The following is a 26,861-nucleotide window of genomic DNA, read 5'->3' on the forward strand; positions in this document are numbered from 1 at the left end:
TTAAAGCAGAGACTGGGTATCTTGCTCCCTGGGTCAGCAGAAACTCTACAAAAGCAATACACTGTGCAAAGCAAAATCAGTTGCTTTTCTGATCATTGTAGCGGTGGTGTTGGATCTGCAGGACCAGGCAGCTGCTCCTAGTTCACAGGCCATGGATTTCTCCAAGTTGTGGACAGCGTATGGTTTTGGTTTTCTGTCTGTGATGCAGCCAAAGGCTTATGAAAGCGCTGCCCAAGACACCAAAGCCAGTAAGGGATCCCAGCAGAATTGGTACCAGCATGGCAGTATCAGGACCTGGAAATAAAGAAAAGTGATCAAGCAGTGAACAGCGTTAAGAAAGGGAGGGAGAAGAATAAGGTGGTTAAACTCCCATTCATCTTTATAAAGTGCCAAGCAGGTAGGGCTAAGTTTCTTTCCACAGAGTAGTCTGGGTAGTGCATTTTCAAACACACTACCTTCTTTGCCATAAGATCCCAGCAGTAAATATTCTTGGCATAAACAAGGAAAGACACAAGAATTTAGGTGACTCTCAGGGATGGTGCCAGTGGATTTAAGAAGTCTCTCATGCTCATGATGTACCAGGCTCAGCATCACTCCTTTCTAATAGCTGGACAACATCTAATTAACATTAACCAGCTGCTGTACTTCACCTATGAACAGAAAGAAAAAAGAAAATGCTCCTGACCCATGACCAACCTCATTCTGCACCTAATGTTCCTAAGTTAGATTGTTGTCCAGTTACCTGTGGATGGTGTTTCCTTGCTGTACCAGATAACTACCTCTAAATATGCCAACTCTTCCCTAAGATCAGTACAGAAAAAGGCTTTATTGCTCTTTCATTCTAAAAGCTGCAAAGCTAACAGAAAAAAATATTTAAAAGGAGATCCCTATACCTTGACTCCTCCCATCTCATCTCACCTATAACCCAGCCACTTGAAGGAAAGAGTTAGTGAATATCTCTCACAATTATTTTAATGACATTCCCCATCCTCAGCCAACATGTTTCACCAAAATACTACAACATGCAGGAAAGTTCTTTCCAGCTAGAGGACATTCTGCCTTATTTTTCTCCCCTGTCCTCCTCGTAAAGCTCCAGTTCCTGCAAAGGATGCATTTGGCTGTGTCTCCTGTCTGAAAGTCTATCAGATCCGATACTCATTATCCATCATCATGTTTGGGATTTAGGAAGGTCAAAACAAAGGTGAGGAGTTGCTGGGATATAATCTAGTCATATCAGATGGCTGTCAAGAAAGCTGTTCAAAGTGTACTGTTTTTCTTACAGCAGGAAAAGTCGAACAGAAACTTCTGCAAGAGAGACAGAGAGAAGAAAAAACAGGACACCCACCTTCCACAGGTCTGTATAGAAATCTGTTCTTCATTCTTAAAACCGGACCAAATGAGATCAGGTTGTGCAGGTTTCCATAGCTGTTCCTGTCACTTGACTGGAGAAATGGCTCCACACTTTCAAAGCAGTCCTGGGAAAGACACATGAAAAACATTTGCAATCGTACCCGAACAGAATCTCCTGCACTAGCCACTGTGCACAGTCCACGGCAATCACAGTGCCGGTCGGAGCAGGCCTCCTCAGATTCAGACTTCGTCCAGCTCTGCTGTCCAACAAGTGAGTTGCCTAATGCTTGGAGCAGCCCATATCTAAATCTCTATTCCTTTTCCCTAGGGATTTGCAACTATTGCTACCATTTCATATCCTTAACTCATCTTCCAGACTTTTATCAAAGGGATTGACCAGATATGGGATGATCTTGATGTGGTGACTTTGTTACAGGAGGCGGCTGAGCTCAGTTCTCTTCTTAGGCCCCGTGGTTGTGTCTGCAGGTCAGGAAGCGCTGTTAGAGCAAGCACTGAGACGCAGACATTCATCCTTCACATGCCCATGCAACTGATTGCCTAATTCCTGCCAAAGCTTCTTAAAAGCAGGCTCAGCCTGCCTGGCTGAATCTTTAGAGTTTTTCTAGCTCTCCTGTCCAGCTCAACCAAACTTTCATGAAACTCTCTTCTACATCCCTCTCAAAATGCTTCTTTGCACTACTTCTGTAGTTCTGTGCCTTTTAAATGCACAGCATGGTCTATGGCTAAGTATGAGACGCTGTGCCAAGTGTTTCACAGAAACCTTATCCCTGAGCCCTCCAAGCTTGTGGAATCCTGAAAACTTCCGTATCCCAGACCAGGATAATCCAATATAGTGACAGGGTTGAGCCCTTTCACGTAATTCTACAGTGCAAAATTATGTAGCTCTGCTGAGCCTTTTCCTTGTGATTTTCCTATAAGGTTGCTACTTGCTTATTTGTTGATGTGCTTCTTATGCCGATTACATGTAAAGTGAAAATAAAGCACTGTGAGCTCAGTTAGCTTAATGGAGAGTAGAAATTCAGGTGGGGCTTCAGGAGACACAGAGTACGCAGGAGATTAAGAATGAACTGTATGAGCTGGAAGAAGGTGGAGCTCTATAATCTACCATCAAGATTCTTTACTGAATTGACTGGACTTGCTGGAAGCACCAAATCTTTCTGAAAGTTCTTCAGACCAGTGAGAAGGGACCAATCCCACATACCTGTTCACATCCTGTTTTGCCATGCAGACAGACATTGATCTCACAGTGCAAATAGGCTACTGAGTGATTCAGCATCTGGAACAGCTGGACGGTGAAGCTAGCACGTCTGGACTTACTGCTCTGCAGTAACTGGATGTGTCTGCATTCAAATGGCAACCTGGCAAGGACAGATGGCAAACAGTTTCACATTCCAGCTCTCCCTGACTAAAGGCAGGGATGAGGAGGATCTGCTGACACAGGTCTGCACAAGTTCTAAGCCAGGTACCTGCATCTGCAGGGTCAAACAAAAACCCACAAAATGTCAGCATCTCAGGCTGTACCTGTCCCTGCTGTGGAGGCCACGGTCCTAGAGCAGCAGAATTGTTTCATGGAGGCCAATTTTACTACAAACATTAAAATGGCCGCTGTAGTACAACAATCATTCCCTAACCTAAAGAAATTCAGAAGCACTGCAGAGGTGCTCTCCTGCTATAGCCGATACGGACAAATCAGAAAGCTCTTTTACTGATGTCAATAATGCGTAGCACTTCTAACGCACATTTCATGCCCTTGTGGTTTTACAAACATCAGCTAATGAATCCTCCAATTTCCCTGTGCTCAACCCAGACAGGTTACGCAAGAATAGCTATGAAATGCTCACGGGGAAATGGAGGCTGGTGGAGAAGCCTGGCTCCCATCCTTGGACTGCTCTGCTCCTACGCTGTGCTGTCCCCTAGCAGGAAGCGCAGGAGGATGCTGTAAACCTGACACCTGCGACAGCACGGCATGGAGAAGCAAGAAGGCTTACTGACATAAATCAAAAGGTGAAGGGAGATTTTTTCCCCCCAAGGGTTCTTTGTCTTATCAAGCCCTTAATATCAATTACAAGGCAGCTAAGGGAGCAGAGCACTCTCGGATTTGTTCTCACTGCTTTTGAGCTTGCTCTGAACTCCAAAGAGATCACACTGCAGACACACAGAGAGAGAGACAGAGAGAGAGAGAGGGTCCTCTAAGATTCGGCCCATCCCCAGCCCAGGCCCAGGCCCAGGCCCAAAGAGCAGTGCGAAGCTACACCCATCCCTACAGCTGTGTCTGACCTGTGGAACAGGCAGCACATCGCGCCTGGTCCTCCTGGGCTGGCAGAAGGTGTCACACAGCACGACCGGATCTGGAGCACGGGCTGGCTGCTATTACTCTGCACAGCAATTAAAGCCAGGAAAGTCTCTTGGGAAGGCGCCGACCCTTCGACGTCAGGGCCTGCTTCTGCAACAGGGCGCAGGCTCATCTGCACAGTGTAGTTACCGGAGCCACAGACATCATCACTCACAACTGCAAGGCTTTAAGGAAAGAAGGAAAAAAAGCTGAGGTCCAGCTAGGTTCCACAGCCTGTTAGGAATAAAACAGCATTAGGATGAGTTTCCTCAGTGAAACCAAACAGTAGGTTGAAACAAATGAACAATATGTGGACCCTGCCATGACACAGCCTCCCGTGATCAGGACCACCTGCTGCCTCGCTGCACAGTCAAATCATTTGAACACACAGGAACTTGGACATGTTTTACTATGTGGGAATATCTACCTTCTTTGCTAGCACATATCACTTAAGCAATATCAAAACTGCAAAATTGCATGTAGATTGTTTTGGGGATAAAAGGCAGAGCATGAAAGGCTATTGTAAAAAAGAAAACTAGGTCTGAAGGAGAGTATTAATATCCGAAATGTGAAAGGACCCTTTTCTTTTTATTGTGATGTCACTGATGAATGAACTAAGTGTTTTTAAAACACAGCATATACCCATGTTACTGAGCCCATGGAGCAGTTTGGATATTACCCACTCCCCCGCCTTAAGTGACACAGCATAAATATGCAACAGCACCTACACTGAGATAATTACCCATTCAGAATGGTGGCGTCTGACTGCAAAACCCTCCTCTGACGTGATTCGCTCAGCAGTGCACTGGGCTCCGAATCCAGCAGCGTTAGAACAGTTACTAAGCCTTCAGCTGCTTCTTCTGTTACTTCGTTTGTTCTAACCATCTCTTCTGCCTCTGTGTTCGAGAACACGCTCTCAGATCGTCCAGTGTTTGTAACACCCAGCAAGGAATTCCCCTGTGGCATAAGCGCTGCCAGACTCTGAGAAGAATACACGGGGCTCTCTGAGGTTGGAAGGAACTGGATTAGATCTCTGGCTAGAAGCATCTCAGCATCATTGACAGACTCTTTCTTGAAGACAGCTAACTGATTAGTAACCTTATTTACAATCCTATTAGCAGAGACAGAAAATGCTTTTGTTGTAGATGGCCCAGTAGCATGTGTAACGGCATCAGGGCCGGAATGACCAGTCTTATGTTCAATGTTTTCTTCTAGGGATACCTGCTCCAAAGGGCGTCTTGCTGATGTCTGATGTGATGAAGACACAGGTGCCTGAGTGGGCAGCTGGCTAGCGGTGGCTGCAACTCCTTTCACTAACGTGTCCTCGCTCTTTCCCATTGATGTAGGGACCACAGTTGATTTGTTCTCTCTGGCAGCTGGAGGCAGCACCATGTTTGGATCAGTTGGGATAGCTGATGTTAGCAGGTGAAACACTTTTTTGTTTGTAAGTGAAGTGGTGAGATAACCATTCTTAGCTGCAGAGAGAGAAGTCATGGCTAATGGAGATTGTGATGTGGTCTGTGTCAATTTAGGCTGTCTCTCAAGAGCAATAACAGATCCTGCAGACACAGGTGGTTGTAGTGGAGTTAAAATTACCTTATTCCCAAGATCTGCTGGCGGGGGTTGCTGCGTCCTCATGTTAAACATGGCTGACAGAGACATGCTTGTTCCCAAGAATTTACCGGTTCCTATTTTTCTTGCACTTGTGCTGATTTCAGTTGGCTTTGTATTTTCTCCCATGTTGGCCTGTGACAACAGTTTAGTAGGGGCTTGATGGATTTGGTCATGTTTTGTGGCTGATAGCAGGGAAACACGTGTAGACACAGGTGAAGGTGGACTTGCAGGAGAGCTGATATACATCCTTGGATGGGTAATTGTAGCCAGAAGTTTCCCAGAAACCGCTGTTTTCGTTTGGATCTTTGTTGAAAGTGAAGTATGCGCTGGTGCAATTGTTGGTCTCTCTGTCACTATAAAGGGCTTAGGCATAACAGGAGTAAATTCCAAATGTTTGGTAAGATCAGGTTTTACAGAAGTGGCGTGGGTTTGTGCTTCTTTAGTATGCACAGTGACTCCTCCTGAACAGGTCGTGCTGCCCACTGCTGAATCTTTGCGACCATTTCCAGCTGGAAGCACTGAGAAAGCTGATGATGTGCTGGGTATAAAGTGAACTTGCGACGGCAGCCTTTGAAGTGACTCAGTACTTAGGAGACTTTGCGATGTGGACTGCAAAGGCATGATGCTTGTGAACCTCTTTAATGGGTATTTTATGGTTCTAGCTGAGTGCAAAGTCAAACACTCTGTGCACTGTGCACGGACAGGGGAAGGCGTGGTCGCTAAGCCTTGGTGATGGCTGGTAGTTTGCAGCATTAGTTCTTTATTGTGCTGCACCTGATCTACAGTCCCTGTGACAGTAAATGGAGGTTGGGCAGGCATTTGAAAATCAGGGAGCCTCTTTGCTGACAGTAAAGGAATGACAGAAGAATGTGGCTTTCCAGCAGTGAAAAATAGTCCAGGGGAAATATGGTGGCTACGCTGTGCAGACACCACAAATGGTGGCGCAGTGGAGGTGAAAGGCTCTGCCAACATACTGTTAAGTAAAAGCAAATCAGTCCCCTTGGCCTCTTGGGAATTGGGAGCAGGTACCTGCATCTCTTCAGGCAGCCTGTGCAGATGCATAGCCTGCCCTGTAGTGCCAATTCTCATCCGTGGGTCCAGCAAATGATTTGATGCTGAGGTAAAAGCTTGAAACAAACTAGTGATGGCTGTATAATTAGGATTAGCTAGCACTGGCTGAGAAGTTACTTTTGCTTTCTCTGCTTGTTGGTTAGATGCAGTGGAGAGAGTAGTTTCAGGCCTCGAAGACTTACTAGTGGGATAAGAGGAACTAGTTTCCATTGGGATATCACGGCCACTTTCAGGTGTACCCAAGTTGAGATCTTTCTTGTTTGTGAACAAGAGGGCAGTTTTGTGGTCATCTTTACCCTCAGGAGAGGGCACCATCTGTAAATCTGGTCCGTCAATTGGCAGAAGTATAAATACAGGCTTAACCAGAATTAAGCTAGGAGGACTCAGATTTTGTAAGTTTGCAAGGTCCAGCACTGAAGAATTTGATGCTGCCAGGATTTGCTGAATGGAAACCAGACCCCCACCACTGATATTCTGGAATTTTGTAGGTAAAGGGGAATCTTGCACGGGCTGCAGGCATATCATGCCATTAGCACTTTTAAGCAGAAAGGACAAGAATGGGGATGTAAGCACTCTAAGGTGATCACCTCTAAAAGCACTGAGGTTTTTGGTAGCTGCATCATGTGACATACCAAACTGCTGCACTAGTGCTTGTGCCAGATATGCTGGGATCTCATCAGAAACACTGGGCACCATCGGTTCAGGATGTGCTGTTGTTGAGCTGGACTGGCTTCCCTGTTCATGGAGTGAGGGCAGTTTTGAAGCAAAAGCTGCCAGGCTGCCAGCCTGCTGGATCTGGGAGGCTGAAGGGGCAAAGCTGTGAAGAGGAACTTTCTGGTTCACACTGTCATGCAGTCCAGAGGGGCTGGGGACTGGGCTGGCTTGTGGAGTCAGTGGGGGAGAACCAGTTTTACCTATCTGTTGAAGGAGACTTTTCCTTCTCTTGGAGTCTTCCACCGTGCTCATCTGCAGCATCACAGGGAAGGCTTCCAGAGATACAGGATGGGCAGAAATGCCTTGAACCCGAGACGCAGAACTAGTAGACATGGATGAAGTTGGTATATGAAGTCCTTTCTCAGAGGTGGGGATGCCCATTAGCTGCAATCCAACATAAGCAGGAAGAGATGTACCTGGTGGCTGGTAGCTGGAAGCATGAACAGAATCAAAAGTGCTTACAGGCTGAAGGACTGCGTTCTCAAAGGTAGACGTACCTGGAAAGAGTGCAGATGTTACTCCTTTCAGCTCTTTAGTAGTTTGGGGAAGTTTTAATGTGGAAATCCATGACTGGCTTAATGAGGATGAATTAGCAGAAGACTGTGGGCTCTCAGGGGATCTGGATTTTTCAGGTTTACTTGTCATCATCTGATGATCAGTATCTCTTTGCAAAACCAGAACTGCAATTTCTTGATAGCTGTTGTTGGTTTCTTGGGAAACATGTTGTTTAGTACAGTTGAGAGTTTGGAACGAAGAGAGGGACTGTTGTCTATCAGTTGTGTTGAGGGGCCCTTGAAATGGAGATGGAAGTAAGTCATCATGAACTAGAGCTTCCAGATGTATCAATAATGAAGAAGAAAGTACGTTGCCTTGTGGGAGTGACTGAAGAGCAGGCAACTGGGTTGGATATCCAGAACCATTTATTACAGCTGTTGTTGAGTTTCTGGCTTTATTGCCAGAGAAAATAGGGGAAAACCGAATAGCACTTGTCTGTATCATTCTGGAATAGACTGCATCAAGGTCCCCTGAAGCTGGCTTTTGTAGGAATGAAGAAGTTGTAACTTTAGCATCCATACTCTGAGTCTTCTTCAGGTATGCAGGTGTCACACCAGCTTTGCTGTCAGGCTGGACTTGTGGATTTGTGTCTTTTGGCCTTTTGGTAGTGGGAGGCATTCCTCTTGGTAACCAATCCACCCTTGCACCTTCAAGAGCAATCCTAACTCCAGTGGGAAATGCAGATGCTTCTATTTCTTTTCTTGGAGGATGAAAATTTACCACGGAAGTCAGAAGAGATGTTGTAGGACTTGGCGCCTCCATCTGCTTGATAACAGGAATGGAAGAGACAGCTTTAAACTCAGGAGAGTCTTGATGAGTCCCTCCACTGAGAAAGGGCTGGGGCAGCCCAGCGCCAGAGCTGGTGGGACTGGAACCAGCCTCAGGAATATTTTTTGGTTTTCCTCGCAGTGACCTGTCTGGATGTTCCAGATGTGTGGTAGCCTGTGATCCTTGTGTGGAGACAGGCATGCTTATGCTACTCAAGAGCTTGCTAGGAAATGTGTGTCCATCCTGGATTTTTAAAGTGGCTGCTTCTGTTTGCAGTTGCTCAGGCACCTCCAAGTCTCTCACCAACTCCTTAGGCAGCTCAGCTGTTCTTTTTGCAGCTGTCTCTGTATGGACAGGAATGAAGTCAACTGTTGTTTCATTGGCAGAATCAACTGCTGAACTCTGAAAATTTAACGTCACCTCATCCAAGTTATCTTCTGTAATGGAAAACACTTCGCTGGGCACTGGGCTGCTCTCAGCTCTTGGCTGCGCTTCTCCAGGAAAGCTCAGGCCTAATACTTCACTGACATGATGTTCATTCCTGGAGGCACCTAATGAACAGAAAACAAGCCCTTTGCCTATTCAGTGGTACATGTACATGAACTTTTAACAGCTCGAAGCGGCACTTCGCAACAGGCTGAGCAGAAAATGGGAAGTTAAGTGGCCACTGGCTCCATTCAGAACCATACAGGAGGGAGGATGGGCAGCTCTGGCACTGCCATTCTTATAGCCAGCTGCTATAAATCTGTTTATATTCAGTGTCATAGGAAGGATGACACTTCATGCCCCTGCTGTACTTATGCAAAGCATTAACGAGCCAGAGAGGAACCCTTTAACTTAATTGTACAAGGATATAAATGACAGCTGAAGATGCAGGGAGAATAAAACCTTCAGGCTGCCTGAGGACAGGCTGGTAACTCTTTCATAGCAAAGCAAGACTAAGATATACATGAATGAGCTCACTCAGCTGGCTCTCCTTAACCACTCTTCCTTCCCCCAATATCCCAGTCCTCTGATGAGTTTCCCAATCCATAGTGGGTGACCGGGCAGGACAAAGCTAGTTTGTTTTGTGGAAGTAACACAGAGCAGACATAGTAACTTCCCTACTTCTAACTTCTCAAATCAAAAGCAGACACTTTGTCATTTAAAGAGGCAGACCTGCAGTTTAAAAGGCTATTGTTTTATCCACACATTTCACTTTTTTCGGTCTTCACATTCAGAAGGTTGACATTCCCAAGTATACTTTCCAAACCATGGACTAAAATCTTAATGTACTTTCCTCTCCAAAAACTTTAAGCATTTTCATTCAGGCACCTGCCAGCAAATACATCTAAAACCTAAAAAGTGATTATGCAGTTAAGTGTTACACATTTAAATTGGTTTTTTTGATAAAGGCAAAGCAGAGGTTTACCGATTTCACTTCAGCTGAAATCCCTGGAGTTGGCATCCAAGTGTAGTGCCTTAAGAGGAGATTACAACTCCTCAGTGGTCATTTTGAAAACCAGTACTACTTTCAGTCAACAGTGAGCAGGTTAAGCTGATATAAGTGAACCAGAAAAGCTGATATATTGCTAAAACAGAAGTGGAGGTTAATGGATGATGGAGACTGGTACATTAAATCTATAAAATATTTTGAATTATGGTTTTGTATAAACAAATGAAACTCCCACAGTGTAGCCCCAACTTGGCAAAGCAACACAAGCGATCTGTCTATAAAGAGAAGCACCGACTGAATCATGGTCTTGTAAAAGAAAGTGGTGTAAATATCCACAAATACACCTTGCAGGGGGATAAGGTAATTAAACATAATAAACAAAACAGAAAGAATAGAATTACTAATTAGGTGGAAAATTCTTTGACACCCCTCCCCAAGTTTATCTCTACGGAAGAGAACAGTCTGTCTGAAGACACAAGACTGCTTTCATTAGCCAAGTTAATTTTATGTACACTTGCAGGGTATGCTCACAGGCACGCAGTAAGAGGTAGAAAGCAAAGACTGAGTGGTTCCCTGCAATGAGTGGCAGCAGCCCTAGGAACTCATTTGAGGCATGACAGCATTACAAACTCATCGCTGATTTCATGCTGTCAGAAATACTTGGCAGGACAGCTGTTCCCAAAGAAAATGCAGAACAATGTGTTACTGCATGGTGAAGAGGGGAGTCCATGCTTAATGTGACAAACAGTGGTGCCTGAAAAAGTATATTTGGAACAAGGCTTCAGCAGACACAAGTTTGACCCTCAGTTCTGCTGTGGCGCTACTCTGTGAAAAGTGCCACTATTTTCCCCTTGCTTTCCCCCACCTGAAGGAGACAATATATTCTTTGGGGAATGGACTGTCTCTTAGCTTGGGTAAGTAGCACAGCTAGGTCCTGATTTGTGGCCACTAATGCTCCCACAGTAGAAACCATTTAAACCAAATCTTGAGCCTCACAGCACAGCTGCACAGAGAGAAGTTGCTCCTTCATGTCATTGTTGTCACACACCTGAGACTGATGGCACAATATTTAGCATAGTTTTTCTGCTCACTGATAACAGACGAAAAGAAGGCAGAAAGACAGCAAATGAGATCAGAACAAAACACATCACTCACCAGATAAACCCAATAGTCCAGCTGCAATCAGAATAAAGATGGGGAATTTTTCCTGCATCTTGTGAAGCAGCTCCTGAGTCATCCCAGTAACAATATATTCAGACAGGAAACAGCTCACTAAGGAGTTACTGCTGCCTCTTAGCACTGGGCATTTGTTGTGTTTGTTCTGGAAGGACAGAGTGTTGGGTTACTTTATAACAGCTTAGGCCAGACAGCAACCAATAATCTGTTCAAAAAAAAAAAAAAAAAAAAGCAGCCTGCACCAATTGGAATCAATTGATTTTTAACAAAAGAGAATGTGTTCACATGCATGGCAAAGACGAAAAATATGACTGTAAACATGAGAGGTTCCTATGCAAGGCAGCTCTTCATCACTAAAGAAAGAGTTGAAATGCTACTTGAGTACTGTGTACAGTTCTGGGCCCCACCATTTTAACAGGTACTTGAATGCATCCGGCAGAGGCCAACAAAGCTGGTGAGAGGGCTGGAAGGAATGTCCAGTGAGGAGCGGCCGAGGACTTTGGGCTTGTCTAGTCTGGAGAAAAGGAGGCTGAGGGGCGACCTCATGGCTCTCTACAGCTTCCTGAGGAGGGGACGTGCTGAGCTCTTCTCCCTGGGATCCAGTGATAGGATGCGTGGGAATGGTTCAAAGCTGCCTCAGGGGAGGTTTAGACTGGACATTAGGAAGGATTTCTTTACTGAGAGGGTGCTCAGACACTGGAACAGGCTTCCTAGAGAGGTGATGGATGTCCCACGCCTGTCAGGGTGTAAGAGGCATTTGGACAATGCCCTCAGTAACATGCTTTACCTTTTAGCCCTGAAGTGGTCAGGCAGTTGGACTAGATGACTGTAGGTCCCTCCCAACTGAACTATTCTATAATTCTGTAATTTTAATTCTACCCACTAAGGGTCAGAAGGTTTTGCCCGTTTGTGCTGAGACATACATACACAGGGATGAGTCTGGACCCCAGACGGAGACACTTCACTAAAGCAATCCATTTATGTAGGTGTTCAGCTCTGTGAGCCCAAATAAGACGGACATTCTCTCTCCGTGACCCTCCAGGTAGGGTTAGGCCACAGAGGAAGGCTGCTGGTGGTGCTGCTTTTATCACCTAATCAGTCCTGCTGGATCCCTTCTTCCCTATGCCTACAAGCATTGGCAAAGTGTGTTCTTAATTCAGGTGACATGGAGAAAAGCCAACACATGCTGAAGCAGATTACGGTACAGCAACTAACCCCATCTGGCTCAGAGCAGCCTGAACTAACATTCTGGTGAGACAGGAATCCAATCCACAGTGAAAGAAGCAGCATGACAAACACTTAACAAGCACACAATTTAAACTTTCATAATAACCGAAGAAGAGACCAGAGGCTTCTTGGGCAAAGTCACAGCTACACCCCTTTTACCTTTAACCACAAGGCCCTAGTGTCCTTGCAAATATTCACCTGAAGATGTAAGCAGTATACATCAGGCATCTTTTTAGAGCCAAGGCACCTTCACACACACAAATAGTGAGCAAAACTCTTGGAGATGGGAAATTTAGAGCAATGCAGGTTAAGGAGATAAGAGAGAACATTATTACACAGCCACGACTGTTGCGAGTGCAGTGGAAATCATATGTCAAACAATGAGCAAAAGTCAGATAAGTAGCACAATGACAGCTCAGAAAAGCACTGCAAAAGACACCGAGGACGAGGTGATTGCTCTTGAGGGAAGTAACAATAAACCATTATCCATCCTTCAGCAAACTGATAAAGTGTAGTCTAGTAGATAGTACAACAGACTAGGTGCTGACAGATAGCAAGTCCTAGCCATGTCACTCACCTGAAAGTGGGAACCAAGGTCAGGTCACTTCATCTTTTTCCCCACTCTAAGTTATCTAGTATCCCAGCTGGCATTTGTACAGCACCCTGACACACAGGGCCCCAATTTCAGTTGGTGTCTCTACCCCAAACCAGCACGCAGTAATTTGTCACGTTAGCTAACACATTAAACACTTTCGAGAAGGCTCTGTTTCCAGAAGTTCCACATCTCCAAGCTGTGTTCTGCTTTTTACACTGGTTGACAGTCTAACTGTTGCCTGGTTTTGTCTTCACAGAGCTGATAGTGAGGCCAAGTCTGTATTACTGTGTTACCCGGATTAGCTGTTTTGCATCCTAGGTACTGCGATCAAAGTTTGCGATCTGCAATTCAACCCATATCACATTGTTTGACAGACAGAAAATAGCACGATACATGAGCATAGATACCAGACCTGTTACTGGTAAGACTAAACAGCATGAAACTTCACAATTATAACTAAAGGAATAATTCTACTAGAAACAGTAGCTAGTATACTCATAGTCTCTGCAGACCACTTACCCTTGAGAAGGCATGGGTCTCTTCCCACCGACTGTCATGAGTTATACTACCTGAATAGTGGTCAAGACATGTTCTTGAGCCATAAAATCTGGTGCAACTGTTTTACAAGTATAAAGATGCTACAAAAGTGATCTATAAACCCACGGCAACTCCCAGCTAAGATCTGCTGGCAGGTTGTTTGTTCTTCAAATGGGACTATAGCTTGTATAAGCTCAATGCCCCTCCTGTAACTGCTTGATGGCTCAGGTCCACTTCCCATCCCCAAAGGGCAACAGTTCCTGCTGGTAACCTGGTGCACTTGTAAAAATTCTGCAATAGTAATTCTTTTTGAGGAGGACAACAAATCAGTTCTCAAACACCTTTTGCAGAAGGAAGTTAGAGGAAATTCTCTTACCTGATCACCATTTTCTTCTGTGGACAATAGCAACTGTTATGTGAAAGGTTCCATTAAGCAAAACCCAGCTTGTCAGTCAAAACCAAGAGAGATCTCTAGCTTTTAGGCTTTTAAGATGATTTCAACTCTCCTGTAATTTTTTGGTGACACATTACACCTGCTGTTCCCCTCTGACATCCTGTCTCTGTAAACATAAGATTCAGTAACTTTTTTTCCTTAAGACAATAGTTGGTGTTTGTCTGGTTTAGAGTGTAGTGCTTATTTGGATTTGAACCCTCCACACAATATTTGTTACATATTTGTCTAAGCAGGGTGTAACTTAACGGTAGGAGTTTAAAAAAAAAAAAAAAAAGACAGTGAGATTATCAGTTGTGTGCTTTTCACTGTGAGGGGAGAAAAACCAGGTACAAGAGAATTTCCTTCTTCTGAAGCGAGAAGATGATTCAGCTGCTATTTAGAAAAGGAGATGATATATAATTTGTCAGCCACTGTTCTGAGGGGACAAGATTACATACAGAATAGACACCCACAGGTGTCAAGAAGGCAAACTGAAGAGCCATTTTAAAGTCAAACATGACTGGCCTGTGCTGCTTCGTGGAAATGTAATATATTCTTTTGTTTCCCATGTTCAAAATCAAGGCAAAAAGACAGAAGTATTGTATTTATGGCCAAAGTCCTTGTCTAGCCTAAATTCTACAAGCTTTTAGTATAGATTTGTGTCTATGGGCATCTGTTTATTTGTGAAGAGACTGTTTGCTAAATTCGACAGTCTTCCGCCAGCAGTACTGTAGTTGCTGTTGTGTTAGCACCACCAGAGTCCTCAATAGATATGCTTTCCACAAGCATCTTAAACTGCCTTTTTGGAAGAACACATAAGAGGGAAGAGCAATGCATTACTGCCTTTCTTTTCAAATTACACTTGCTATTAGTAGTAATTAATTTTTGACCTCTCCAGAAAAAAAACAGACGCTAGAAAGATGCTGTTTAAAAAACGAGTAACTGTAGAGGAGATCAGAGATGAACAGAAGGGGCCATAAGAAAGTAAGTCAGGAAGGTCAGCTACTGTTCTTACTCCCCACACAAGTAAAAGACCAAGGGATACCATTAAATTTACAAAGACAGTAAGTGTAATGCTACTAAAATAAATAGCCCATAATTTGTGTACAAACTTCACTGTCATAAGTTATCACCAGGATTAAGCACTTAGCAAAATTAAGACCAAGATATTGAAGCAGGTAAGTATGAGGTTTAAGCAAAGTGTGAGGTCCGACTTGGAGCCAGGGGAGCTTCAAGAAGTTTCTCACAGAAACCACCACTGTAGCCCCCTCCCCTGCTACCAAAGATCCCCACCACACACACAAACCCAGCACACACCTGCAATACTAAATCATCATCTAGCCACCAGAGGATAGCGTACGGGGGAAAAAAAGGACCCTTCAAAGTCACAACTCACAACTTATTTCTATTGTCTTCTAATACACTGGGTACTGGACCCAAACCGAAAAGTGGACTAGACTTTGGTCAGTGATTAACCAGCAAGGGACTTGCCAGTAAGAAAGGGCAACATCATTTATTAAAGCAAAGACAAGCTTAACACAAGCTGTTATCTTTGTCATTAGTCTAGATAATACATTAACTCCTTTCTCCTGATACTTATATTGATATTGTTTCACTGGCTTCTATGAAGGACCAGCAAACACTTTGAGAAGGGATTAAAAAGTTGATGTGCTTTGAGTTAGAAATAAAATGAAAATACTCAACAGCAAGCGATATTAACAGCACGTTTCAAAGCTCTCTTGAAGAATTCAGATGTTATGCATGTATTTCATAGAGGAGTTCAGGATGGCCAGTCCATTGAGTTCCCGCAGTTGAAAAATATGCCTGAAAAGACAGAAAGGTTGCCGGGGGAATAAGATGACTAACAATAAAAGTTTTAAGCTTCCACTGCTCTGCTATATGCCACACTCAAACTGTCAAGGATGTTTAACGCTACATTCGATAAATTCCTCCTAAAGCAGCATGCAAAACTGAGTTTCTGGATTACTTTTCCTTACAAAAAGGAAAATGAAAGTTCTAAATAATACTTGACAACTGTTCAAATAGGTGATGTTTCAAATGAACAAAACTAAGAAAATAAGGTGTTTCCCTTTTATATCTCTGGAGTGTTTTGCAAATCTCAGAACAGATACTTTCTCTACTGCTCATTCGGGATCTCCAGCAGAAGCAAGGTACTTAACCTTTTGGACCCTAAGCATTATCCCTTGCTTTCTGCAGTGGTTCAGGGTGCATATTAACAAATGGAACTCAGTTTCTCTGTCTCAAATGCAGTTCAAGATCCAGTTGACAGTTTGCAGCTAGCTAGAGCTTGGCATACTCTTGGCAGGCCGCAGCATTCTTTGCTGACATTTATACTTTTGTTTTGCTCTCATTATTGCTTTGACCTCTACCCACTTAAAACATCACTCCTCCTCCTTCCATTCTTCCAGCACAGGTAACATCAGAAAGCAATGCAAAATGAGCTCCTTGAAACATGTTGGACAGACAACTAACAACACAGGAACCCTAAAGCAGAACTGTGGGGACAGTACCACAAGTGGGAATTCTAGCTGGAGGAAGGGAGTATTTATATAAACTAATCATCCACCCTGTACCTGCCTGCTCTAGGAACAGAGTCAACTTACACTGGTCAGGTTTTCAAGAATTATCACCTAGTAACAACCAGATGGTGCAGGAGAACAACAGCCTTTTTCACAATACCTTGGTTCAGCGACACAAAGCTTCCCCAGAGCAATTGCTGCATTCTCCTGCACTAAAGTTCTTGTAGCATCACCACCAGCATGTTTCAACAGAATCATCACAACATTGGAATTCAGTAAGGACGTCGCTGCTCCAGGAACTACAAGGCACTGGCCAAGGCAGAAAGCAGCATTTCCCACAATCATTTCATTCTCTGAGTCCAAGAGCTTCAGCAGCACACTGAACCCTGGGAGAGAGAGATTAATTGTACAGAATCACACAGATTTGTTCAAGTAACACTGATATTTTCTCTTGTCTTTACCTCAACTCCTAGGGAGTGAGCATTGTTCCATGTCGGACTTTTTTCTACAAGACCTGGAGGAGCAAGGGAATTTCATAGCAAGGTTCAGGATCCAGGATGCTGTCTCAGCTTCACCTGCCTAGTTGTCTTTCTCACAAAACTGAATCTACACTTTAAGAGGTTCTCTAGCATGGAGCTTGTGTTTCTGCATTTGTTTAACATTTCTCTGAAACCGAACATGCAACCTCTGCTGCTTGCAGGATCTTGCACTGGCCTCTCACCCCACCATACAAGCAGGGCAAGCACAGAGTAGAGCACTTACAGCGCCAAGCTAAACGTGTTAAGACAGAAATGCTGTTGCGGAAAGAATAGCTGAAAAAAATGAACATAAAAAAGCTTTCTATCTATGTCCTTAGCTATAGCTCAGCTCATCTACTTCTGTAACCTATACTAACGTACAGCAGCATTTTGTCTATTCTCTTGACACCAAGTTGTATAGCTCTTGCTGGCATCTGTAAGCAGCAGCAACATCTCAGGCCACAGAATCTAGAAACATTTTGACAGACCTCTTTCTAAATAAAATACAGCCATGGCTTTCACATGCATGAAGTTTCCTTGGGGGTTACATAAGTTTGTTCTGGTTTTCTTTCATGGTCCCATCTGTTCTTCCAGATCACATCCCACCTTTTCTGCTGCTATAGTATCTTCTGAAAAGGCAGCGCTGCTCCAGACAGCAACAGTGGCTGGTGCAGAAGCTGAACTAAGTGGCCCAGCTGGAATGCAATTTAATATCATGGGACTATAGCTTGATTCCAACAGGCTCCTAGCAACAGGGCAATATCTGGGTTGGCAAACAGAGATGAGAAAAATAAGAAATAGTGACTTCTCACAAAATTAATACCCACAGTTTTGGTGGAAAGAACAAGAGTGAAGTGTTATTGCTAATCTGAGGAAATCAAACCTTCATCTACAGATGACAGTGAAACTAATATGGGGTGTACAAAAGGAAGATGATGCTCTGAAAGGCTTTTAATGAGTGAAAATCCTTAGGGTTCAGGTTGAGCTACATGAGCTGACAGTTTCTTGACAGGTTCAACCGTTTAGATATAACTCAAGTATTCTCTGTTGTTATTATATTAGCATTAATTGAACCTGGATTTTAAAGCAATCTAATTAGTGTTATACCGCATGACTAGAGCGAATATACTGGAAAGTACCCCAAGACACCTGGTCTGCTATTGTCACTATGTCCATATCCATTTCCTTTTAAGACCGGGACAAATATCCACATGTAAATTGAAAGAAACTATAAACAGCCTCCGCCTCTGGAAATCAGATGTCTAAATGAAGTTTCTTATTTTAGCCACTAACTTCAGAAAATACAACCCAATTCAGTTACAGTTTACAAGCACTTTTTTCAAAAGACACATATTTCTGGCCCTGAAAAAGCACATCAAGCCATTTTACTAGAGTAAAGCACAGTCAGAGTCTCTAACTCAGGCTCATTATCTGATGGGCCTATTTCAATCCACACAGAGCTAATGCTCATTAAGCACTATTTCAGGAGGTAAAACTGCACGTTACTCAGAAAACACAGCTAAAGTCTTGCAAGAGTAAAACCCAGTGTTCAGTTCTGTTCTAGAGGGAAAAGAAGTAACTGAATGATGCTAAGATTACATCTCTGCATTCAGTCTCCAATTAGTGAAGGTGTCACTTACTTTTATCTGACTTCACTAGATCTTCTTGAGCTTGTCTGTTACTTCTGGTGCAGATGGAAAGGGTCTTTATACCGTAATTGGATGTGATCTGTCCTGCAGCCTAGATTTGATTAGAGTAAAGCATACATTAATAAACATACAGCTCATACCCCAACTTACTCAAGGTTACAGAATAGCTTAGCTACCATGGAGACAGGTAGGTATTCCTTATGCCTAAACCCCAACACCAAATTAAGACCTCTGTAAAGTATATCTCTCCAGATGAACACAGGCTGAAAATGACACAAGAACCATCTGTTTCCTGCCAGCAACAAACATACAAAATTTCCCTGAATCTCTGGAGCCCAATTCCTTTCAAACTATTAACTCCTCTGATGCCTGCTAGTTACAAGAGCCAAGCTGAGCGCCACAACCTTTTTCTAGACTAATTTTATCTGCATCAGAGCAAATCTGTAGAATCCACATCAGGCTGGGTGGATACACATTCTGCTAGATACGCAGCTATAGAGCAAATCAGTCTCTACAGATGAACATATGCATTATTATTTGGGGAAAAATTGCTCCCAGGCTTGATTCAGCACTCACTGACAATCAGTGGAAAGGGCTCCATTGTTTTTCTGTGGTCTGAATTAGATCACACCACTTTTAAGCTTTAATCCTCCATCTGGGCCTGCAGTAGCGGATTCTTGAATTTGTAGGTCTCTGCAAGCAGAGCTGTGCACAGGCATCTGGCTCATACAGAAACAACTGAAAAATCTGGGCTACAGACCAGACTACAGAAGGCAGTCTAGTCTCCAAACTGGCTACCTAGCTTAAAATTAAACTTGAGAGCACTGTTACAATGGACAACACAAATGCAGACACATGCAGCCAGACTGCACAGGTCTTTCTCCTAGGAAAAGGAGGCTGAACACGGGCAACTATGGTTTTCTTCTGGGACAATACAAGCATAATTAAAGTGATTTTTGTTAAATTAATTTACTTTCAAGAATTTGATAATTTTCTTCACCACTCCTCCTTTCACTACTTCTTCTACCGCCGAGGAGGACGCTGGCAGGATACGACTTAGCACTCCAATGGCTCTCTTAATTAGAAAACAGTGTGAGAGAAGAAAAAAAAGAATGTTTATTTGTCCAGACAACTTTAAGGAGTTTTCAAATTATTTTGTTTTTACAGAAGAAACCCTAAGTAATTAAAGTGATAAAAGGAGAAACTTACAGAAATACAACAAAGACCTTTAGGACATGGCTTTTTTATCGCTTACTGAAAACTGAACTCAGCACGGCTTCTGAAGACTCAGCGCAGCAAGAGATGAGACCAAACTGAGATCAAGACAACTCCCTGTACGTTTATTTCTTGAAACAAATTCCCAGTAGAAACCAGCCCAGCACTGCTGGCACTGAGTCAGGTAAAACAGATCAGAACACTTCATGTGAGTTCAGAGAGGTGAATGGACTCTGAGTCCACATCTGCTCCTACCCATTTGCCTTGAGTAACTGCTGTCTGTTACTGCTCTCCTACATTAACAGGAGTACATTCTCCTAGGTATGATTTATGTACAAGAACTGTAAAAAGAAACAGCTGCTAAACACCCAACTGTTCTTGCTCCTTTGCTTCTAGATTGATTTTTTAAAAGTTTTTTATTGAAAACCAATGATTTGGAAGAGCTTCTATTAAGTAGATTTCAAGGGAACGTGGAGAACCTCTTGCATCAAACACTATAAAACACTGAGTAAGCGATATATTATTTCTTTACTACTAAAAATTATGAATGTTTTAGGCTTCAAAGCCTAATGCACAGACTTGCATAGGGGAGCAGTTTGCACTGAAGTGTTCAGGTCAGCTAATACAATCTTTTGTTAGTCCATAGATAGCCCACTTACTGTCACAATCCTTCCATCCTTATCCCCAAGGAGAGACATGCACCTGCCACTTATGTCCACAGCAAAGTACTGAAACAACAACGTGAAAAACTCAGGTCCAGCTGATTGCTGGGCAGTGTTAGAGCAGAAATGAGTTACTAGGCAAAGTACTCTACAACAAAGAATCCAGTGGAGACCAGGGCACACATGGCAGTAAGTTACTAACACTTCAGCACTCAGATGTAACTTTAAGAAATTCTTCCTTCTTGATGGAATCCTTGGTTTTAAATAATTCCGGAATGTGCCAAGCATCTAAGAATGGACAGTTATGCCAAAAAACCCCACTCATACCCTTATGGAAAGGTACTGTATGTGCTTTACACTGTATTTTTCTCATAACTGTGTGTGTATGAGGGGTGGTGGTGGAGGAGATAATTCTGTAAATTTTTTCACTTTCTAGCTTATTTAAATTGTCAACTACACTTAAACACCAATAAAAATTGAAAATTAACTGAACACCAGCAAAATCCAAGGTTGGCAGCCTTTAAGTGCTTCGGCATGCCTGATGTGAAAGAGGGCTCTAAAGAAATCTAATGCAGTCAAGCCCTTCTTCCCTGTACAGGCTGCAAGGTCACAATATTCCCTCACCTATTCTATGTGAATGTTCCGGTATGACTTCAGTGACTTGCATCAGGCCCATTTATAGTGACAAGGGAGGAGGATGCTCTAACTGCTCGAGTAATTCTGAATCTCTGAGGAAGTGATAAGAAGAACACTACCAAAGAACATTCACAGATCTTGTATACCTGGATGATGACATTTGATTCAAGCAGTAAGTTCATCATTAGGCCCAGCACTGCAAACAAACACTCCCGGTACTTGGGTGTGCTGACATCAAAGCACTCATCCTGTGTACAAAGACGAGAAGAGCGAAATCAATTCAGAGGTTCAGAATACGAACGTCCTCGGTCGTCTGTGTGCTGACTGACATGGTGCATCTGCGTTCCCTTGATGCACCGTGAACTCAGAGGAAGAAAGTCCTGTGAGCGCCAGAGCTAATGACGCCTTTTTGATACAGATTTATTCTTATGTTTCATTTTGGTATCTAAAGCTGCACACTCCAAACTTCTGATGTTTAGGCAGTCAGTGAGATCCTTTCCCACCCTCTGAAATCTTTAGTTTGAGGACTGAGTTCATACTGCATCCTTACCCCAAAAGGGGCCACTTACAATAAGGGACCGCTCGCTCTCCTCCACCCATCTATCGATCCACTTACGTGAACAATGGACTGCTCTGAGACCTTCACCCAACTACCGGATTTGAAAGATCTCAGTCAAGGGTTCAGAGCCATTAGGGAAGGCAGACAAACATGATCACACAAGTGCGACTTCCACAGAAGACAGGGCTGAAAACACTATTCTAGGGAGCTGTCAAGTTTCTTTACCACAAGCTTTAAGCAGGCTTGCCAGCACTCCTTGCACTCGGCCATCTGCATTCGAATGACTACATCTGCACACAGATTCCCCATGATGCCAATGCAACAGGCAAGGGCTGCCTGGTTCACCAGCTTGGCAGAGGTCTAAAAACAGAAGAGCGGAATAATAAATTAAGAACAAATTACAAGGAAATAACAAATACATGTTTCTATCCCTCTGGCAATGGAAAATGGGATTCCAGAACCTCTCTCACCTATGTTAAATCCCAACTGTCCAAAGTTTGCAAATGACCCTCATTTTCACATTGAACCTCCTGATGACATTTTAAGAGTCTTCAGAAAAAGTGACTGGATTCTGTAGTCCTTAACCTCAGACTGTGAATATTTCCTGCTGTCACTCAGGTCACAGAACAGAACAGCCTCTGCTGCAGCTGTAACTCCAGTAAAGTATGTTCAAAAGGAGAAAGCAACTAGCAATGTAAAAATGCTATAATTATTGTGTTGTCTTGGTGCTTGTTTGGAGAAGTGGAAGTACTTTACTTTCCAGCTATATCTGCTGTTCTGCAACAAAACCAATCTTCCCTATCATCTTCCCTCTTCCTGACAACAGGTTTCTGTACCAACGATACTGTAAGTTTGTAGTTTAAATGGATGATAAGCAGGAAAGGGATCTGAACCTCTAAACATCTTTACCTTGTGACCTAATGAAATCTCTTCACCCTGATCTCTCAGATTAGAAAAAAACAGAAAAAGTCACTATCCAAGATATGACCAGTTGGTGACAGTGGATTAAAGTCACATTAAGAAGAGAGTAACACAAACCTGAGGGTGAAATCCTGGCCTGACACACTACCAGTGGGAATCCACAACCAAGTCCAGAGTTTTCACTGAATATAAAACTAGTAATGTCTAGAAACTAAGCACTAAGCACTGGAGACAGAGTATTTTCCTGAGCAAAGCGTATTGACAGAACTGGATTTCTTACACCTGCAGAACTAGAGACACAGTAACTACTGTAGTTGTACCACAAAGGGGTTCTGTCTAGGAGCAATTGGCTGTAAAATTGGAAAGAGCGGTTGTAAGACATGTTACACAGAGGTAAACCAGAAATAGAAAAACAGAGATCTTTCATACCAGCAACTGCGTGAATAAAGGTAAAACACCTGTGGAAAGCATGACACGACACTGAGTTCTGAACCTGTTGGGGGATAAAGAAAGCCATATTTGGACACTAAAGCTCTAGAGAAAAATCACAGATAAAGGCAACACAACAGCAACATAAAGACAAAGCAAACATCAGTCAGCAATGTACCCTCACAGCAAAGGCCAAGAGCCTCTATCACTAGGTCATTTAGTACATTTCAAAGTACAACGTTATAAAAATGAATGAAGAAAAATGTAAGTTACCTTTCTTCTTCAGTTAAACCAGAGAGTATGTTCATGGCACTGCTAGCCCTGGCATCAGTGCTGTTGACAAATGTCATCAAAATCTGCAGCCATCTGTAATTAAAAAAAATTAATTTATGTCAGCTTTGGTTTAGTTTCTAAAGGTCAAAATTTTAAGTGCACCAACACAACTTATGATCTTAAACTCCTTTGGGTTCAGTAGGGTTTTGACCAAGCTGGATATACTAGACCCTCCAAACGTACTCAGTCACCTAACTGCCACTAGAACAATATTCTGGCACTAGATTCTCTCACAATATTGTCCCTCTTCCCACAAGCACAGTGATTTTAACAGCATTAGAACATTTAATCAGCATGTAAGCTTCACAGACATTTGAAGCTAAGCTGCTTTGCTGCTGGAGAACATCTGAGAGACAGACAAGTAGAACGCAAATCAGGACCAACATCATCACCAGCACAGCCCAGTACTGAACACCTGCAACAGATTGTTAAAAGTCTGCAGGGAATGTCAGTGCTGATGCTTGCATGACTTAACAGGACATGCTGAGCAGACCCAACAGTCTTTGGAGGGGTTTAACTAAAAAGCTTTATAGTAGCAAAGAAAAATTAATCTCCTGTCTGAATAAAAAGAGCATCATACCACTCACCTTTTGAGCTTTTGGAATAGTGTGTGCTTGTGGCTGTGGGATTTGAATTGCATGCAATTCACAGGACTTCACACTGTGAAGCCATAAGCTCTGTCGAACATTAAGACATCTGCAGACACGTGCTGGGGTTTCCACATGCTCCTCTACCGAGCTAAAATTCTCTGCCGTGCTTCTCCAACTTTGTAGCACAGTGAGAACCTACAGTACTGTCTCTTTTTGATGACAAGCCCAACTGCTGAGAAGCTCAGTATCTGTCACTTCACCTTCTGAACATCCTAACTCTTTTCAAGGCCCAGGATCTCTTTCAGGAGATGACAGAAGATTTTTCAGGCTCCTGATATTTCAAGCCATGGTAATATTATCTGCCTTTTTAAAGCATCCTCTCAGATGTGGCTTATTTCTGTAACCTTTTTCCAAGGAAAAATGCCACTGGATTGATGCTGTACATAATATGTGTACAACTGTTGGAGAATCTTTTCTGTTCATTCATTACTTCAAACCATGTAGTGCAAACCATGACATTAAAATTTCTCCTCGGCTTAACTCTAGAAGGAAATAGCAGGATAACAGGATAGAGGTAATACTGTTGTTTCTTTCTCCACTCGGTGAGTCATGGCAACACTGAATAATCATAAATACCAGTTACCAAATGAGGAGAATACTGCAGCTTGAAACCATGAGCTATTAAGAGACAACAGTGTAAGTTCCTGATTGACTGCTAGACATTCACACACTTACTGGTTTAGAGAAAGTAACTATGCCTCAAAATTACACAAACAACCTCAGGAATGAGCCCTTTCTACTTAGTTTCAGACATCTACAAATCCAAAGTTTACTAAAGTTTTCCCCACCCATCTAACTTTTACTTTTGCTTAGCTAGGCCTGTCCCTCAAAGGCAGATGTCTCAATGTCATTATGTTCCTTGCAGAAAACCTGTCACCTTGGTGCTAGTGGAATGAGTTCTAAACATCTGTGAACCAAACACCTGTGAACCCAGGCATTAAGGAATTTTTTCTGAGGTACAGTAGTGCTTATTACTCGGTTAGGTCCTGGTGCCTGAGCAGCAGCCTCCTCCCATTCTCATTCTCCGAGTAAAGAGAAATCAGTGCCAATGTCTCCTTTTGGATCTCCGATACCCCAGAAGAAAGCAGTTTTGGCAGCTGTGCATTCACATCAGGTTGAGTCAATAGAAGACGCAGGTTTTCTTCTGAAAAAAAGAGAGTATCTAAGAGCAATGCCACACGCACAATGGCATCCCCATTACTCTTTTTCTTTTCCCTAGGTGCTGATTTAACAGGTTTAATGTCTTTATTTCATCCACTAATGTGCTCATTCACTGCTGTGTTCATCTTGCATAACCCTCCTGCAGAGCAATGGTAAGGCAGAATACTCACTAATCTTCTTGCAGCTCCATTATTTCAACACAAACACTGGTGTCTGAATTTCTGCTCTCACTAGCAACACGCCAGCTTCTCAGGCACCAAGAGCTTCTTCAAAGAAAGGGACACCAGAACCGTGAGCACAAAGCGCTTCATCAGCTGCCTGCAAACTGATAGGGTCTAGGCTGCTCAGGCACAACAGTACACTGCCCTGCCAGGCACAAACACGTAAGCTACACCAGCCTGCACATTACTCTCTATTTACTGCTAACTACCTATAGGCAGAATATAAAATGGGTTTTGCCCTTACCTTGCAGCATGAATATTCTCTTGGGCATTGGTGGATCCCAGGATATACAAGTCAACACAGATGCTGACACCAAGCATTCTGTATTTGGCCCTCTGCAACACTTTACCACCCACCGCCCCCCCAGTCCAATTCTCATCTACGTGTACACTCCCTAGAAACAGAGGCAAGGGCTACCTGCCCAATGACCACTGACTGGGAATGCCAAATGAGTTCAGCCTCCTCTAATGGCACTTCTACAAAACTCTGCTTTTTGCTGGTATAACTGCTTAAAAAAAGACAAAATTATACAAGTGATATTCTCTTAATAGCAGCCGTAATCACAGGGAATTTACTTTCCACCCCTTCAGTAGATTTCAAATGGTCACAGAAATAGACTGAAATTTCATCTCATGATGCACAGAACTGCCAAAATCGTGGTTGCTGGTAGCCATGTGCCTCCAACATTTGCATCTGACTTGTAAAACTTCGTTTACAATAAGGTCTAGGCCCAAGTGCTCTGGGAAAGTGATGTTCATGCCAAACAACAATTTTAGACATAGTAAGTACCATATTAACAACACATTAACAACGATTAATGTTGATTACATAGTTTTACCATTCCCAGCGCAGACAGCTTGCCACAGGAAGAGAAGAGAAACAGACAGATCCACTTCAGCAGTGTTTTTTCTCTCTGCACAGAAGCCCCTAAATTAGAAATGTTAGCTTGTAAAAAGAGCAGAGGACAGCTCAAACAATTAGCTCTTTGGCTAGGGAAATCAGCAGGCACCACAGAGATGAGGGTCTGCCACATGAACACTTCATCTTATAAGCTCTAAACCCAGCTTAGCGGTTAAACATTTTTAGGACTATCAGACTTGTTTTCCAGAGGACCTCCTCTGAGACCAGATTTATGATCTACTAGCTCTACTCCTCGCTCAATGCACACAGACCCTATACAAGCACTACACAGCACAAAACAGGTGATAAATTCAGTTCTGCACTGAGATAGTTGTGAACAGCCAGGGCCTAAAAATTTTGTGCAAATTTGGAAGTGCTTCACCTCCCAAGCCTGTTTATAGCCAACATCCAAAATACTGATGGGCCCGAAAGAAGTCTCTGTGCTGCAGTCCCAGCTGACATCCTTAAAGAATAGCTCTCCTGCCCTGTTCAACCAGATCATGCTGTTCTGGACAAACTTTGTTGTGCAGAATTTTCAAATAGCATCTTTTGCATGTCTTGTTTCCATTATCTATCTGACCCTGACTCAGATATACATTCAAATAGGAGATCCATCCAAAGACAAAGTTTATAAAGCA

The 26,861-nt window shown here is 43.2% G+C and overlaps 2 protein-coding genes across 12 annotated transcripts in view; both read right to left on the reverse strand.

The window, feature by feature from the left end:
• Positions 1-15,639, reverse strand: LOC141954861 (uncharacterized). 7 transcript variants are annotated; one of them, XM_074894871.1, is made up of 8 exons: positions 13,772-15,181; positions 12,841-13,199; positions 11,016-11,241; positions 4,446-8,976; positions 3,649-3,888; positions 2,573-2,729; positions 1,346-1,475; positions 1-294 (listed from the first exon to the last, which is right to left on the reverse strand). In XM_074894871.1, the coding sequence occupies exons 3-8, from the start codon at positions 11,095-11,097 to the stop codon at positions 143-145; spliced, it is 5,292 nt and encodes a 1,763-aa protein (XP_074750972.1). In that variant the 5' UTR covers positions 11,098-11,241; positions 12,841-13,199; positions 13,772-15,181; the 3' UTR covers positions 1-142. The 7 variants fall into 7 exon arrangements, with proteins under 7 accessions (XP_074750972.1, XP_074750973.1, XP_074750971.1 ...); XM_074894874.1 differs by adding an exon at positions 456-650 and having other exon boundaries at positions 230-294; positions 12,841-15,181; XM_074894872.1 differs by lacking the exons at positions 12,841-13,199; positions 13,772-15,181 and adding an exon at positions 15,533-15,639 and having other exon boundaries at positions 11,016-11,181.
• Positions 15,294-26,861, reverse strand: part of TTC12 (tetratricopeptide repeat domain 12) — a 19,504-nt gene continuing 7,936 nt past the window's right edge. For 3 of the 5 annotated variants that reach the window (XM_074894881.1, XM_074894877.1, XM_074894880.1), the window contains 11 exons: positions 26,162-26,250; positions 24,916-25,084; positions 23,231-23,323; positions 22,958-23,021; positions 21,833-21,967; positions 21,195-21,296; positions 20,410-20,478; positions 19,509-19,610; positions 18,527-18,626; positions 16,529-16,754; positions 15,294-15,652 (listed from right to left, as the gene is read on the reverse strand). In XM_074894881.1, coding sequence (XP_074750982.1) covers positions 15,577-15,652; positions 16,529-16,754; positions 18,527-18,626; positions 19,509-19,610; positions 20,410-20,478; positions 21,195-21,296; positions 21,833-21,967; positions 22,958-23,021; positions 23,231-23,323; positions 24,916-25,084; positions 26,162-26,250 — 1,225 coding nt within the window. In that variant the 3' untranslated portion in view covers positions 15,294-15,576. The remainder of the gene's footprint in view (positions 15,653-16,528; positions 16,755-18,526; positions 18,627-19,508; positions 19,611-20,409; positions 20,479-21,194; positions 21,297-21,832; positions 21,968-22,957; positions 23,022-23,230; positions 23,324-24,915; positions 25,085-26,161; positions 26,251-26,861) is intronic. The other 2 variants (XM_074894878.1, XM_074894879.1) reach the window with 2 other exon arrangements.

This window comes from Strix uralensis, chromosome 26, assembly GCF_047716275.1.
Source record: "Strix uralensis isolate ZFMK-TIS-50842 chromosome 26, bStrUra1, whole genome shotgun sequence".
Taxonomy (NCBI): domain Eukaryota; kingdom Metazoa; phylum Chordata; class Aves; order Strigiformes; family Strigidae; genus Strix; species Strix uralensis.

Bases quoted from the DNA above. Each gene is read 5' to 3' on its own strand.
- LOC141954861 (XM_074894872.1), bottom strand. From the start codon at position 11,097: ATGACTCAGGAGCTGCTTCACAAGATGCAGGAAAAATTCCCCATCTTT. The intron at 8,977-11,015 runs GTGAGTGATGTG...TCTGTTCATTAG, and splicing joins TGGACTATTGGGTTTATCTG to GTGCCTCCAGGAATGAACAT. The intron at 2,730-3,648 runs GTCAGACACAGC...TGTCCTTGCCAG, and splicing joins ATGTGCTGCCTGTTCCACAG to GTTGCCATTTGAATGCAGAC.